This window comes from Diachasmimorpha longicaudata, chromosome 9 (assembly GCF_034640455.1).
Source record: "Diachasmimorpha longicaudata isolate KC_UGA_2023 chromosome 9, iyDiaLong2, whole genome shotgun sequence".
NCBI classification, from domain to species: domain Eukaryota; kingdom Metazoa; phylum Arthropoda; class Insecta; order Hymenoptera; family Braconidae; genus Diachasmimorpha; species Diachasmimorpha longicaudata.
In genome coordinates, this window is record NC_087233.1 from 6,314,921 (window position 1) to 6,329,926 (window position 15,006).

Sequence of the window (15,006 nt, forward strand, 5' to 3'; positions counted from 1 at the left end):
AGGAAACGTTGAGCGGAATTATTGATAGTATCGGGTGGGTTTTGGATAACGAAAAAAGAAATTTTCCTTTCACTCTTTTTATTCAGATTATAATCCATTCACAGTGATTATTTTATCTTAGATACAATTTATATAAAACAACAAATGATCATATCTTCTATTGCAGTTAAAATAGTCTTTCTTTAGAAATTATGTGATGCGTTTTTTTGCTACTCAGCATTACACCAATGTCGCAGAATGCCTTTAGCTATTTTCCCAGCATTATTATACGGCATATTGTTAAGAAATCTAACACCCCCACGAAGTCTCATACGATCTGGCAGATGCTTCTGAACCCAACCTTCGATTTCCTGTTCCGTCACCTGAGGAGATGATAAAAAAATCAGTAAAACATAGGGATGTCAAGTTCTTGACATTAGTTGACGATTAATGTTCGTGTTTTCTGGTAGTATGCCTTACCGGTATGTACGGCTTCTTGACAATGAAAGCCATGGGGTGTTCTATGTCTTCGTCATGTAGTTTAGCAACAACAGCAACTTCAAGAACAGCAGGATGCTTTAGTATGCAGTCCTCTACGACACCAGCCGGAATATCAGCGACAAGATACCTGATCATTTCCTTGATCCTATCGACGAAGAAGAATTCACCATCCTCGTTGTAATAAGCCAGGTCACCGGTGCGATACCAACCATCTGAATCCAGTGTTCGTTCTGATGCTGTTGTACTCTTGTGATAAGCAATCGATAGACACGGAGTTCTGGCGCACAATTCTCCTGATTGATTGGGAGACATAACAGTCTCATCTTTGGAATTTATCAGTTTAACTTCAGTGTTCTCGGCGGGTATACCACAGGAGGGGCACTTGTGGTCGCTCATCGTGTACGTAACGATACCGATCTCGGTTAAACCTGGGGAATTATTTATTAACATTGAAATATCAGGTAGGAGAGCTTCGATAGATAGGTTCATAGTCAATTAATATGTAGTTTGATCGATTTATGAAAGGACTCCCTGGAAGAAAAAATTCCTCGATGATGCCTTGGGGTACAGTTCGACCTGGTTGGAGAGAAAGTCGCCGTGACTTACCATACGACTGTGACAGCCATGTTCCAGGAAATATAGTGTGCAGATTTCTCTCTACTTCCGGTCTGATGTAGGACCCGCAGTATCGAATGAACGTCACCTCGGAAAAATCGAACTCTGCTGTGTTCGATAATCGAGATATCATATTCACGTGCTCCGTTCCCAGCATCATCCAGTTGATCTACAAAATTTTAAGTCATGAACTCTTTTTTGATCGCTGAAGCCTCGGAAAAATGAAAAAAAGGACCTCATGGCTGCCCTGTAGTACCTTGTACTTTTCAATAACTCTGCAGAAATCAGCCGCATTCGTGTACTTGTGGATGACATAAGTCGAGCGATCGAGGATCGCCTGCAGGGCAGAGATGACGACGACAACCCATGCAGGCTCGGTACACCATATTCCCACCCTCTCGTAGAGTTCTTCTCTCGGTAACCAGTGGACATCTCGCTTCAGGAGTTTATAAGGATACTGAAACACCTTGGGATGTCCACTGGAGCCAGAGGTGAATGAGAAGAATGCGGTGTCCTCTTCAGAGGAAATATCCACGCACTCGAAATTATCAACTTCGTCAGCGCTCTGCTCATCCAGAATATCTTTGAAGGACGTGAATCCCGGCAGATCTCCAAAAACTATGACTTGGAATTTCTTGTTATCGATATTGCTGTATTTCATCATTTTCGGCCCCAGTACTGCATCGGCGAAAACAATCTTCGGCTCGAGGTCTCTCACGAAATCAGATATTAATTCTGTAATGAAAGTGATAATGTCGAGGGCTCACAATCGGTGTGACGCAAGCGATAATTTAATTAGCGTAAATATCTCTTTGCATTTCTGGAATTCTTAATGAGGTGTAGTCAATATCAGAAAGGACTTAAGAATTTTTGTTTTGGACTGATAGACGGAGTTATCTTTTTTCTGTTGAGAAATATTTCCAGTCACACCCGAGTCGATGATTTGGGAATATAATAAAAAAATAGGCCCTGGCTACAGACGTTTCGAATCGCAATTTATTCACTGGAGTTGTAGATCGTTACCTTCATCCAACCAATCATATGGGTAAGTGTTCACGGTGCATCCTTGATAGAGACCAGCTAGAATAGGAATCACTGTATTTACGTGATTAGCACCAGCAATGGAGATGACATCACCGCGGCCAATTCCCTTTTTCCTCAGCCACAGGGAGCACCGGACGCTCCTGTTCATCATATCACCGAAGGTATCCGATTTTCCAGTGGCAGAATCAATCTAATTGATACAGCAATGAACTGATAATTAATATCCTATGAGAATTATTGTTACTTAAAAATTTCTCATTACAAAATAGCTATTTCGTTTAAACGTGTCCGTGAGCGATCGAAACAGTCATCCCTTATAAAAAAACTAATGATTAATTGCCACCTACTTGACCAATGAATTTTGGAGCCTCCTTCAGACTCCTGAGTGCTCTCTTTCCCACTTGAAAATCATCATTTCGATATATTTTCGTAGGGCCCCTCCAAATCCCATTTTCGAAAGTCAGTTGAGGATATTTCTGAATCAAAACAACCCCCAAGTTAATAACGACATTAAATTCACACAAATAACTCTTCACTCCATCGATTTACCTTTGATTCGGTATTCATCATCCTCGGAGTGCTTCGTCCCCGAGAAATGTCCAAGTGCTACTACTCATGAATATTTATCCGAGCTTGCTAACCAATTCGCAATCAATTTTTCAATCTCATTACGCTTCGATTAGATAGAATACTGGCAGTTACTTGAACTCGTAAATTCCTATCACTGATGCAGTTGATAAATTGGGAATTATTTATCAATGTCAACGCTCAAGGCAACGTCCATAGCCATTGATAGCAAAAAATAGCACACGTGAAAAAGTCAATTACCATCATTCCTATTAGTACAGTAACGATATGACAGTAATGATTCTTAAGGGTTCTAATAACTTAACAATTGAACCTGTAATTATTCTATTTTATTCTTTATAAACAATTGTCATACATGTGAGATTCCTGTGTTCACTACATGATTCTTTATATGAATTAATACATTCAGAAACTCTTAACGAAATAAAAAAAAACTATTCTAGGGAAATTAACTCTAAGCAAATTAACAGTCAATTTTAATCAGCTGTTTTTAAACTGGCTGGAACAATAATTTTATGGGGAAGTGTTTTTAACTTTTTTAAATAGATGGGATAACGTCAGTCAAAGAACTAAAGATAGATAATTATCTTAATATACTAGGATACTGCAGGAGTCTGTTCTCCATTTAGTGGTGTTCGAATATTCCTCTCTGTCGAGGAAAAGACGCTCAATCGAGCCAGCAATTCTGCTGGCACAACTCCATTGACTCTCTTTCACGATTAAATCCACCAGGAACTACAGAAAGAGGTTAGAATAGATTTAATCGTCAATTTCCTGAAGCCACCCCAATGTCCTCATATCATCAAAATATCTCAAATTTCCATCTCACCTCACATCCTCGACCTCTGTCCCCCGGAGCCCTCTATTTATCGCTCTCCAGCACGATCCAAGCGTCATCAGCATTGAATACCTTCGAGTTATTGGCAGAAGTGAGAATCGACCTGATGGAATTCTTCACTCTCTGCCCAATGTAGAAGTCATGGCCCTCGTAAAGATGGTGCTCGTAGATGTGTCTATCCTCGTGAACAGCTGTGGAGAAGATGTAACGAAAATCGTAAAAGATCTTGGTGTAGACATCTGAATCCATGGGGCTGTCCTGTCGAAAAAACGACCAGTTGCCCTCGACGTTTCCCCTGACGTTCGCCAGTCCTGGGGGGACCAATGCTTTGATGGAATATCCACTGAAGATATCAGCATACTCGAAGACAACTGCTGATGGGGCTGGTCCATTCCTCAACCAAGTGTTCACTAATTCCTGGCCCAGGTGATGCGCCACATGAGCTGCACCCGCTGCCCAGGGCTCCTCCTGGTACACCATGTGAGAGGCTATGATCGTTGCAATGTCCAGCATCGATTCCTCAATGTTTTTACGAGAACAGAGGCCCAGGTTCTCGATTTGCACGTGACCTCGGAGGTCGTAGAGAATCGGTGTCGAGGGGCCGTTCATTTTTAATCGAGTGTTGGAGCTCAATTGCGTGGGGACTTAGTCAATGTTGGTTTTTAATTGGATAATCGATTTGTAATTATTTCTGGGTATTTTTGATCACTACGATATTTATGTCACGACTTTTATTGTAATGGCCGCTGTTTTTATCCCTCTGGCGGGGTCGTAATAAAGTCCACGTAGTTTTAACATCACTGGGTACTCCCACTCCACGTAATTACCCTTTGTGATCGTGCTCCCTACTTGTGAAATTGAAGGAAAACGTGAGTGACCTTGAAATCGTCAAGCCTCACACACATGAGACATGGATTCGGCGGCTCAGAGGGGGGGAGAAGACCCGGCAGAATAGCCGAACTCTAGAAGAAACACTCAGAAGAAAAGACGCTCGAAAAACTTGAAGATTTTTCAAAGTTTTGCTGGAAAGCCTCATGTGGTGAGTTTTGATATCAATTTTGGGGTTAATTCAATTTTTTGAGGGTGAAGGACTTCATGGACATACATCTGACTTCTTTGGTAGAAGTGGGATGGTTTCATGAGGAACTCATCAGCACGTGGGACCCTAGTTCAGCCCAGAAAAAACTGGACCCAAAAATTAGTCGACTTTAGTCGTTTTACTATTTCACTACTGATTTGTTTCTGACTGTAATTGTAATCGACTGAATTTCCCAGACTTGATCGATCATGGCAGTTTATTACCCTGGATCCGGACGTATGGGGGTGAAACGGGTGAATAAGGCACCACGTGGAAGGCTGACGAAACCGACAATTCGTCGACTGGCCCGACGAGGGGGTGTCAAGAGGATTTCCGGGGGGATTTACGACCTTGTACGACAGATCCTGAGAACTTTTCTGGAAACGGTTATCGCTGATGCTGTGATATACACCGAGCACGCCAAGAGGAAGACTGTCACCGCTCCAGACGTAGTGTACGCCCTGAAACGTCGAGGACGTGCTATCTACGGATTTGACGGGGAGTGATTCTCCAAATAGTGAAGTCGTATAACAAATTGAATCAACTGATCGTCAAGATTGGTTTTTGAGATAGATATCAATATCTAGAAACAGCAGAAATTTTTTTTGGAGGCTTCTTTGAAGAACTTATATTCTAGAAAGAAGGTTATTAACGAAGTTTGGTCATTTTATTTTATCAGTAAATATTGCTTCATCCTATTATTTTATTATTTGGGTTAAAAAATAATGTTGATGATCAGTTTATTCGTCTCGTTTTACCACTTCACTACAGAATTGAAGTCCCAGTGACACCAGAAGTGTTGAAGAGCACATGAAGCCAAAGACCATTGACGGAGTCGATTCATTTGGCTGAGACTCCTGATGACTATTCGATGCATAGTCTTATCTAGATAATTATTATTTTTCCTTATTTTATATTCCAAATAGAAAAGATTTTGGTTCAGTTATATTCGTAATACACTAGAAAATCGTTCGGAAGTTTTCGATTTTAGAGAAAACGAGAGATGAGATTTTTATTCATAAAAATGTTGCATGAAACCATTATATCATTATTAATTATTGTTTATTCTGATTATAATCCTTTATCTAGGGTTATTTAACGCAACAAAAACGAATATATAATTCTCCAAACGACATTGAATAAAAACAATCAGTGAATGCATTTTACTTGTCATTTAATTACGACAACATGTTCCTTCAAACGCTCACATAATTTTTAACAACATTTATTGACAGAAAATACGATTCATAGTGAAAAAAAAAAGTTGGCGTGGTAATAATGGAAATGTTTTTATCGATGGAATCGACTCGAGTGTTTTATCATTAAATGGTAAAAACAGCTGAGCATGGCGGCATATTTTAGTGGTGCTATCTCTCCAGCGACGGCGGTACCTCGTGGTCAATATTGAAGTCACGATTGAAGATCCGATATTATTATCATTATTTTACCTCCATCACAAACATTTGTGCCTAGTGCTTGTTATACTAATGCCAAATAGATAACAATAAATAATCAATTGGAGCAGTGACAGCTCCCACTGGAGTTAGAATTTCTGTACAAACGAAGTAGCAACATAATTATTGCATATTGTTGAGTGGAATAATATAATATTGCCAAGATGTCTCAACCAGATGAGAACTCCTGGCGTACTCAGGCATTTCGTCAGAGTGTGGTTGCCAAAATGTGAGTAATTAAGCGAAAAACTTTACGAATTTTAATGAACAAATCCAACATTTATTTTATTCTGTTTTATTTCATTGTTGTTAAATAGTGAAGAGGCGATAAAAAATTCGGGAACCCCAACCTCCAAAAACAGCATCGATATGGAAAATCATGTGTTTCAAAAGGCCAAGAACAAGGTGAATATTTACAATATATTATTTATTTTTATTGTTGTAAAGTAATCAACGAACGTAGGAAGACCTTCCCACAAAATGTTGACGAATATATTTTTACAGGAGGAGTACCTAGGGTTCGTCGCGAGGTTGATTCTCCATGTCAGGGAGATGAGTGAGTAGAAAAAGCCCCTTTTATCATTATTTCCATTTCACTGGGTTTTTACTAATTGTAATGATTATTAGATTCCAAGAAAGTACCAGGAATGCCTCCAGGTGGTGGAGGTGGCGGTCAGGGAATGCCAGATCCCATGAGTGCCCTGCAGACATTGGCTAGACAGGGGACTGGCAATGCTCAGGTTATGGGAATGCAGGGAGGGCCCAATCCTCAGGGAATGGTGCAGCAGCAGCCGGGTAACACGGCAGCCAATCTTCTGCAGTCGCTAAATCAACGTCCAGGCCCGGGAATGACAATGCAGAACATGCAGAATAAAATGTCAGGTATGGGAATGATGGCTGGTCAGCCGGGTGGTCCAATGGGCCACATGGCAGCGATGCAGGGCATGCAGGGTGGACCAATGATGTCCCCGATGAATCAAATGGCCCAAGGTAACATACCTCAGATGAATCAGATAGGACCTGGACAGATGGGCCAGATGGCTAGTCCAATGCAGCAGAATATGCAGAGTCCCATGCAGAATCCAATGCAGAGTCCAATGCAAGGACAGCTACAAGGGCAGCTACAGGGCCAACTGCAGGGTCAAATACCCAATCAGATGCAAGCACAGCTGGCTGGACAAATGGGGGCCATGGGACCTGGCATGCAGGGTGGACCCCAGCCCATGGGGCAAATGGGACCGGGCCAAATGCCACCGCAAATGGGGCTCATGCAGCGCAAAACGGAGATGATGAATACGGGCTTCACTGGGCCCAGAAATGTTACCCCAAATCAATTCTTAAGACAGAGCCCATCACCATCGGCACCGAGTCCTGCTAGTCTTGGTGCTCCTACGAGTAATCAGATGGTAGCATCGCCTGCTCTTGTACCCTCCCCCAGTCCTCAGCATCCCATGATGGGACAACAACGCTCCGTGGGAATGGCCTCATCTCCAAGCGGTTCCCTGAACACTCCTGGTGGAGCTGTGACAAGTCCCCAGGAAGAAGCAGCATATCGTGAAAAAATTCGACAGCTGAGTAGATACGTGGAGCCCCTGAGAAGAATGATTACGAAAATGGGTAACGAGGGAAATGTCGACAAGTTGAGTAAGATGAAGAAATTATTGGAGATTCTGTCGACCCCCTCGAGGCGAGTCCCACTCGAGACAATAATCAAGTGTGAGGCTGTGCTGGAGAAGATGGATCTCAAGAGGTCGGAGAACAGTGTTGGACCAGTGGCTACATCCATGAAGGAGCATCACTTCTTCAGTCCACTTCTGGAGGCTGTTAGCACTCACCTGCAGAGTCCAGTGGTCAATCACACGCTGCAGAGGACTTTTGGGCCGTGTTTGGAGGCCCTTTTTGGACCTGAGATCAAGGGTCTACCACCTCCATTAAAAAGACAGCGAGTGGAAGAACCAACGAGTGAAATTCCTGACGTTCTTCAAGGTGAAATAGCCCGTTTAGATCAGCGATTCAAAGTGAGCCTAGATCCGGCCCAACAAACGGGCTCGAAATGCATTCAATTGATCTGCTGGCTGGACGATCGCCATCTCCCTTGTGTTCCTCCAGTCTCAGTGACGGTGCCATCAGACTATCCACTTACACCACCACGATGTGTGATGGCACCTCACGAATACGCAACAGCCTTCCTCTGCGCTGTTCAAAAAGCCCTCAATGCGAGAATAACAAAATTACCGAAACGATTTTCGGTCTCGCAATTGTTGGACACGTGGGAGATGAGCGTTCGCCAGGCCAGCGCACCTAGCCAGACACCTGTCACTGGTGCCTCTGTACTCATGGGGCTTTAGTTCAATTGAATCAAGGGAAGTTCGGAATGGGATTCGTCTTGAGTTACTATTATGATGTACCTATATTTATTGAGAGTGATCGATTGCTCTGTGGGATCAATTTTAGAGTGAACGAAGTTTTAATGAATTTATTGATGAGCAATTTTTCATTTAGGGATATTTGTGCTCTAAGAAAATTATATCTTTAGATGTGAGGGGTTAGGGAAAGGTCAGGTTGGACAAAAACTTTTTCGTTCTTCGAGGAAGATTTTTTTTAATAGGGCGTTCAGGGCAATGAGAATTTTGGATTTTTTTTTCAATGAAAAAATCATGTTAATGATAATTTAACGCAATTATATTTATCAGTGAAATTTTCACTATTTCCATAAGGTAATACATAAGGATTGAAAAATTATTCATATTTTCATTAACGCATCATATTATTTAGTATGTACTTATCGATAATTGTGAATGTATTTTGGTGTTCAAGTAATGAAATTAATTTTCATCAGAGAGAACAGGAATGATTGACCAAAACCGCTATCATTTTTTATTAAACATTTATAAAAGTAAATTTGCTGTCTTCTCTGAGTGAAAATAATTATTTTACAATTTAAAATGGTACAATAAATTTTTTTATTATATTTTTCCTGCGTTACACTTTATTTACTTCGAATGCGATAATAATTAACCATTTGCTGGGGCAGTGGTGGGGTAAAGGAATGTGGGTTTGACCTAGCTGGACCTGAGTCATCGCGTCTCCTTGGAACCGGCTCGTTCCAGGACTCATGCCCTTTTCTCCAGCCCCCGTATTATAAACAAGTGTTTAAAAAATACAGTGAATTGTTAAATTACCTCAGTCACATGATTGGCCTGACCTCCATAAGTCACACGATAATTTTCATTTGTCCAGTGGATTTGCGCGAAAAACTGCGATGTCTCAATCTCTAGTGTAAACAAATAAATCTCCATGCTGGATTTGGTTTTGGCGGGAAGTGTTTGAATATGCGGGAACGAGTGGATTTAAACAAGTTGGAGACTGTCTTTTACTTCATCGCCTGGAGTGGAGGGATATTTTATGGACTGTACCAACTGTTTTTGGCTGGAGTTTGTAAGTATTTCCAAAATCAGTACTTTTCGAAATAATCTGGTATTTAATTAAGGACAGGGGAGGGTGATATTCTATTTTAATTTCAATTAATTAGTAGAACACGTGGAGGTCCCATAGAAAGAGATTAGAATTTCTCAATAAATATTTCCACTCCTCCAACTAAATTCACCCCTTGGAAACCCCCAGATTTCGAAGACTACGACGATGCCTTCAACGACTTTGGCCCCGGGTGGTCCTGGGTGGGACGTAAACGAGACATCTCCGACATCGAGTGGTCCCTCTGGATTCCTTTCATGTACCAGCTCATCCCCTGGGTGACACTTCACCTGACATTCTCACAGTACCTGAAGTGGTCCGAATGCAGTAGCACGATAATCTGCTGCTGGTACATCGCAATATCAGTTGCATTCCTGTGTTATTACGCTGGTGGTGTCGCCATGATATTCCTCCTCACCCAGCCCTGCATCGCCTGTCTGTTGACATCCTTCAGGAGCAAGAGAATCGCCTATGTCATTCACTTTGCCACTCTCGGAGTCATTCAGCTGAGCCCTACCTTGGAAATTGTCATACAGGACTGGCTGATGCTCCAGGAGGACGTCTACCAGATGATTGTCATCGCTGTTTGTTGGATGCAACTGAGAACCATCAGCTGTAGCATCGATAACATCACTGATTACAAGCACAGGAATATTGTGGGATTCCTGAAGAATTTTATTCAGAGCACAGCTTATTGTTTGTATCTCCCCACGTTGTTCCTGGGTCCTTTTGTACTTTATAGCGATTTTATCAGAGGGGTAAGTTATTTTTTAATTAAGGTGGCTTTGACGTTTTATTATTACTGGGTGAGCTGGGTGAATCATTTTGATATTTCAGATAGAAGGACCTTTTAAACCGTGGACATTCCGACGCATTAGTATTTTTATATTGAACATAACGCGCTTTACTTTCTGGATATTCTTCACTGACTTGAGCATGCATTTTATCTACTGTAATGCCCTGCAATATCACCCGGACTTCGTGGCCCAATTAAATCCTTGGGCTTTTTATGCTATGGGCTACGCCATGGGACAGTATTTCCTGAACAAATACGTCGTTTTTTATGGAACTTATGGGGAAATTAGCAGAGCTGATGATATCAATGCACCACCACCTCCAAAGTGCATTGGGAGAATTCATCTGTACTCGGAGATGTGGAAGCACTTCGACAGGGGGTTATATCAATTTCTCATCAGGTAGGGCAGCAACAGAATATTCAGTTATTTCATCACACTTTGTTTTAACATGTGGTCATTGGATCCTGTCAGATACATTTACGTGCCCATTGCATCGATGGAAATTCCACTGAAGAAAATCCTGGCCTCCTTCATATCCTTTGGATTTGTATTCCTGTGGCACGGCGTTCAGTTGTTTATCTTCACCTGGTCTTTCCTGAATTTCCTGGGTCTTACCATCGAGGGAATCGCCAGATCAGTGGGCAACACCCCTGGCTTCATCGACTGGGAGGAGAAGTGGTTGACCTCGAAGAATATTCGAAGATTTCACTGCATGCTAGCCAGTCCCTTGCTAGCACTCTCCGCAATATCGAATTTTTATTTTTTCGCTGGTCAGGATATCGGGAATATTTTTATATACAGAATTTTTCATGGTATGTCTCAAATTTTGGTCTGTGCTCTTTCGTTGAGAGATGATGAGATGGAAGCAATTGAATTGTGGTGATTAAAGATAATCAAAATAATGTTTCAGACTCCCCGAAAGCAGTGGGAATTTTATTGTTCCTCCTCTACTGCTGCTGTCAAGTGTCCACAGAAATGAAAAATCGCGAGACGGGAAGAGAGACGAAAACCGATCATGATGACATCGAAAAAAGAATGTGACAAATCATAAAAACATCGGGATTTTATTATAGAATTGTTAATAATATAGACTCTATGCACAATTATACACACACCGTCGGTTATTTCTTTTCAGGAGAGTATTTTGATAAATTAAAAACCACATGTGAAAAATGTAGAGAAATTTCAATTTATTTTTTGATAATAGTAATAGTCGAAATTTTACATAAAATCATGAAGCAATTTCGGAGGTAACTTTCTTCGAAATCTCCTCTTGCAATTTCTCCTCGAAACGCTTTTCAGATAAATTGAGGATCCTGAGCGAGGTATATTCAAGGCCAGCATTCACCCAGCGTTGGTATTTGTACGTTATAGTGTCTTCAGATTTATACATGATTGATGGTGTACGGTACACGTCATGAATTGTGTAGCCGACACCAGCTAAAAATTGAAGCGTTTGCGTAATCTTCTTGATGCAGATGCTTCTCATATCCGGGTAATGACGAACTAGACAGGTTGCATCCTCCACATTGCAGTTCATTATTTTACTGAGGTGCTCCTCGAAGGTTCGTCCAGGTCCTACTATCTCATCCCAGTTTTGCCTCTTCTCCTCGAGTCTTGATAAAAATGAAATATTTATCAACAATTATCGAATCAAAACTGTTTCTGATGGATCGAAAGAAATTGAAAAATCATCAATTTCGTGAATGTGAATTTGCAATTTCGATAATTGGTGGCTAATTTAGGTAGAATTATTAACCACTATTCGTTAGAATGGAGGTATACAAAATTAGTAAAGCAAATAATTCATGACAGCCCGACTTACTTCTCAATATATGCAATTGGACATCGAACTACCCACGGCTTCATATTTGTCATCCCGACATTTTTAGCTCGATACATCCTCTCCTTTATGTTTGGAAGCGCATAACGATAAATGACAAGGTCATTAAGTAAATGTTCTCGTTTCATACCCATCTCGTCTGCGGAATCCAAACAAATTCGTATTTTTATTTTGAACATTTTGCCCCTCACTCTTACGAAAATATGAAAAATAAGAAGGCAGATTAATAATTTCTATTATCATCGAGACACGAGATTATATAATAATTTATACACAAATTTGTTGACAGCAGCTGCCATACAACATAAGTGTCATTAAACTTGTTTTCTATCAAATATCCCCAAAGTCCTGTAACTCTAGATATTCCTCTCTTGAAGGATTATTCTCATCATTAACATGATTGTTAGCAATGATCCTTTTATGAAGTAATGAAAATCCGATGGGAAGTGAGGAGACGAGAGATTACACGTTGAGCATGCGTTATCGTTTAATGAGGTCGTATAAAGTTTTGAAAAGCAGGAAATTGCGGGAATCTTCGTTGACCTATTAACCTGGCCATTGCTCAACTTCTTGGTGACCAAATTTACAGGGTATAATTGTCTCGGTAATGTAAACGAGCAGAACAATGAACGCAGCTTCATAAACAATTTACAAGAATTTGTAGAAGAGAATCTCTGGTCGAGTATCACAGCTTAAAGAATTATATATTTATTATTAAAATGAATCTCACCCAGTAAAAAATTAGTAATTCCTACAATTTTCTCCATGTTGAATGTGAGCATCTGTGGGTGACTACACAAAATAGTACACATTGTACTCAAGTGGCACTGGAACATGAGAAAAAAAACAACTTTAGAATTGCAGTTGTAGTTCTAAATTTTATATCTGATTAGAAAAGAACGGTTATCTGGAAAATCGAATTGAGCTGAATTTTCCAATAGAATTAGAATAGAAATTATCTTAAAAATAATAAGAAAGACTATAAACCCTCACATTAAATGTGTCAGCCAAATATTCGATTCTATTCCTATAATTAGGAGTAATAATTCTATCGTTCGTGGTGATGTTAGCGAGTGCTAACAGTTGCATCGCATTCAGTTGAAACAAGGGAACCCCATAATTGACCTCGAGCTTCATCTTCGTGAGACTTTTTATTTTCGTCTGGACATTGCTAGGCCTATCAGCTAGTGCATGAACATTATGTCTGATTGTTGATTTAAAGACACCCGCGTCACGAAGTGACTGATAATTCTTGAGGATTGCGGGCTTAGTCAGATGATTAAATATTTTCCATTGCTTCGTAAATTGAACAGCAGTATCTCGTTGAATCCCCAGCAGACTCATAAGAACCTTCACAGATGTTTTCGCCCCTGTATTGCTCTCCTCCAGGAACTCCTGATATGTTTTGACTTCATGGTAATCAATGGAGTGTGTGTTTTCTGTTTGCTCTGGACGAGGAGTAATCGCCGCGTGTTTGAAACGTCGGACTGTTTCTTGGGGTAATTGTCTTAGACACCGGTAGCTATTCTGCCGAAGAAGATTTTGCACTAAACACCACGTCAAGTTCCTCGACATCTCTTCACGAAAACATGGGATTTATTTTTCTTTGGAGGACAGGTGCGTAACTACAGTGGCTAACCTCATTTCGCGAAATGTCATGTGTGATTTCCTGGTTTTGACAGGAGAGGCGCCACCGGACGTCTGGCGGGAATTATTTGAAAATTCCCACGTGAAAGGTATTTTCATTTTTTAATCATCAAGGGCTCTCTCAGAAGGTTTTATTGAAATGAAAAAACTATTTTGTCTGGAATGGAAACATTCAATTGGGTCACGTGGTGAATCTGCCAGTTTCCACGTAAATAATTTCAAGGACAATTTATTTGCAATTATTTCACCCATTTTCGAAAAATTACATTAAAGAAATGATCTTGTGCAATTATAGCCGTTCCCCTGAATATTGTTAACTCTCAGAATAATCCTTTGTTGAGTAGAACAACTTTTACTCTTTCAATTTTCCACCCCAGAAGACCGAATTCACATCTCCCCCAGTCCCCCTTTAGCCAGCTCTCATCACCCACCCCTCAATTCCACAAAAACTAATTACCCACTGAAAAGACAATCGCAAATGAACAACACTCCGCCGCAAAATTCGTAATCACTCGCATTTGCAAGCCAAAGGTCCCCGTCCCCGTCTCCCCGAAACTGCGAAAATGTTTGTTTCATTTTACCCCTTTTCTCCATCTCCAGTTGCACACCAAAGAAAAAGAAATAAATCCTGGGGAAGAAATGGTCAAATGAACATTTCCTTCCTTCTTCATTTTATTTTACCCCTCGCTCCAGAGGAATGTAAAGGAGCGAATTCACTGGAGAATTCGCAGCTTCATGGCCACTCGGGTCGCGAACAAGGCGTATTAAAGAAAAAAAGAGACCGAAAGAAGGAAGAAAAAAGGAGTGAGTGCTCACGAATAGGTGGCTAATTGTATGGGCTCCAATGGTAAGAGGACCTGAGGACCTGAGGTCCTTCCTGGTGAATAGAAAGCAGGCGGTCCAAAATTGTTTTAGCATGGACTAAAGGAGCGTACGTAATGTAGAATAGACGGTCGGATGGGTTCGGCGGACGGTGAAGAAGAAGTGCTGGGTGGCTGAGGGGGTGGGACTAGAAGGGGGTGTTCTAGAAGATGAAGGAGAACGGAGGTAACCCCCGAAAACTTTATACCTCTGTGGGTGCTATGCGATGCAAGCAGCCGTGTTTCATGTGGACGTTGCGCTTCAGCCACATGAATAAATTCGTCTCT

The 15,006-nt window shown here is 41.0% G+C and overlaps 6 protein-coding genes across 6 annotated transcripts; 3 read left to right on the top strand and 3 right to left on the bottom strand.

Moving 5' to 3' along the window:
- Positions 1–61: 61 nt before the first annotated feature.
- On the bottom strand, positions 62–2,827 carry LOC135166274 (uncharacterized). The gene is made up of 7 exons (XM_064128388.1): positions 2,689–2,827; positions 2,487–2,615; positions 2,119–2,329; positions 1,352–1,830; positions 1,087–1,264; positions 460–908; positions 62–362 (listed from the first exon to the last, which is right to left on the bottom strand). The coding sequence occupies exons 1-7, from the start codon at positions 2,707–2,709 to the stop codon at positions 210–212; spliced, it is 1,620 nt and encodes a 539-aa protein (XP_063984458.1). The 5' UTR covers positions 2,710–2,827; the 3' UTR covers positions 62–209.
- Positions 2,828–3,041: 214 nt separating this feature from the next.
- On the bottom strand, positions 3,042–4,330 carry LOC135166281 (uncharacterized). Its single transcript, XM_064128396.1, has 2 exons — positions 3,557–4,330; positions 3,042–3,462 (listed from the first exon to the last, which is right to left on the bottom strand). Exon 1 carries the CDS (start codon positions 4,172–4,174, stop codon positions 3,590–3,592), a length of 585 nt encoding a protein of 194 aa, XP_063984466.1. The 5' UTR covers positions 4,175–4,330; the 3' UTR covers positions 3,042–3,462; positions 3,557–3,589.
- Positions 4,331–4,462: 132 nt separating this feature from the next.
- On the top strand, positions 4,463–5,804 carry LOC135166282 (histone H4, major-like). Its single transcript, XM_064128397.1, has 2 exons — positions 4,463–4,604; positions 4,841–5,804. Exon 2 carries the CDS (start codon positions 4,853–4,855, stop codon positions 5,147–5,149), a length of 297 nt encoding a protein of 98 aa, XP_063984467.1. The 5' UTR covers positions 4,463–4,604; positions 4,841–4,852; the 3' UTR covers positions 5,150–5,804.
- Positions 5,805–6,076: 272 nt separating this feature from the next.
- Positions 6,077–9,068, top strand: LOC135165729 (mediator of RNA polymerase II transcription subunit 15). Its single transcript, XM_064127314.1, has 4 exons — positions 6,077–6,326; positions 6,415–6,502; positions 6,602–6,653; positions 6,725–9,068. Exons 1-4 carry the CDS (start codon positions 6,262–6,264, stop codon positions 8,443–8,445), a joined length of 1,926 nt encoding a protein of 641 aa, XP_063983384.1. The 5' UTR covers positions 6,077–6,261; the 3' UTR covers positions 8,446–9,068.
- A 96-nt stretch (positions 9,069–9,164) lies between these two features.
- Positions 9,165–11,538, top strand: LOC135165730 (protein-cysteine N-palmitoyltransferase Rasp). Its single transcript, XM_064127315.1, has 5 exons — positions 9,165–9,535; positions 9,722–10,329; positions 10,409–10,767; positions 10,840–11,180; positions 11,279–11,538. The coding sequence occupies exons 1-5, from the start codon at positions 9,430–9,432 to the stop codon at positions 11,407–11,409; spliced, it is 1,545 nt and encodes a 514-aa protein (XP_063983385.1). The 5' UTR covers positions 9,165–9,429; the 3' UTR covers positions 11,410–11,538.
- Positions 11,539–11,541: 3 nt separating this feature from the next.
- On the bottom strand, positions 11,542–13,888 carry LOC135165731 (uncharacterized). Its single transcript, XM_064127316.1, has 4 exons — positions 13,205–13,888; positions 12,942–13,038; positions 12,194–12,350; positions 11,542–11,984 (listed from the first exon to the last, which is right to left on the bottom strand). The coding sequence occupies exons 1-4, from the start codon at positions 13,784–13,786 to the stop codon at positions 11,600–11,602; spliced, it is 1,221 nt and encodes a 406-aa protein (XP_063983386.1). The 5' UTR covers positions 13,787–13,888; the 3' UTR covers positions 11,542–11,599.
- Between the last annotated feature and the right edge of the window lie 1,118 nt (positions 13,889–15,006).

Coding starts and splice junctions, on each gene's coding strand:
- LOC135165731 (XM_064127316.1), bottom strand. CDS start 13,786: ATGTCGAGGAACTTGACGTGGTGTTTAGTGCAAAATCTTCTTCGGCAG. Junction 12,351..12,941: donor AATTACTAATTTTTTACTGG/GTGAGATTCATT, acceptor TGGATTCCGCAG/ACGAGATGGGTATGAAACGA. Junction 11,985..12,193: donor CCAATTGCATATATTGAGAA/GTAAGTCGGGCT, acceptor ATTTTTATCAAG/ACTCGAGGAGAAGAGGCAAA.
- LOC135166282 (XM_064128397.1), top strand. CDS start 4,853: ATGGCAGTTTATTACCCTGGATCCGGACGTATGGGGGTGAAACGGGTG.
- LOC135165730 (XM_064127315.1), top strand. CDS start 9,430: ATGCGGGAACGAGTGGATTTAAACAAGTTGGAGACTGTCTTTTACTTC. Junction 9,536..9,721: donor ACTGTTTTTGGCTGGAGTTT/GTAAGTATTTCC, acceptor GGAAACCCCCAG/ATTTCGAAGACTACGACGAT. Junction 10,768..10,839: donor TTATATCAATTTCTCATCAG/GTAGGGCAGCAA, acceptor GGATCCTGTCAG/ATACATTTACGTGCCCATTG.
- LOC135166281 (XM_064128396.1), bottom strand. CDS start 4,174: ATGAACGGCCCCTCGACACCGATTCTCTACGACCTCCGAGGTCACGTG.
- LOC135166274 (XM_064128388.1), bottom strand. CDS start 2,709: ATGATGAATACCGAATCAAAG. Junction 1,265..1,351: donor GAGTTATTGAAAAGTACAAG/GTACTACAGGGC, acceptor AAAATTTTGTAG/ATCAACTGGATGATGCTGGG. Junction 363..459: donor TCAAGAAGCCGTACATACCG/GTAAGGCATACT, acceptor TCATCTCCTCAG/GTGACGGAACAGGAAATCGA.
- LOC135165729 (XM_064127314.1), top strand. CDS start 6,262: ATGTCTCAACCAGATGAGAACTCCTGGCGTACTCAGGCATTTCGTCAG. Junction 6,503..6,601: donor TTCAAAAGGCCAAGAACAAG/GTGAATATTTAC, acceptor ATATTTTTACAG/GAGGAGTACCTAGGGTTCGT. Junction 6,654..6,724: donor TCTCCATGTCAGGGAGATGA/GTGAGTAGAAAA, acceptor AATGATTATTAG/ATTCCAAGAAAGTACCAGGA.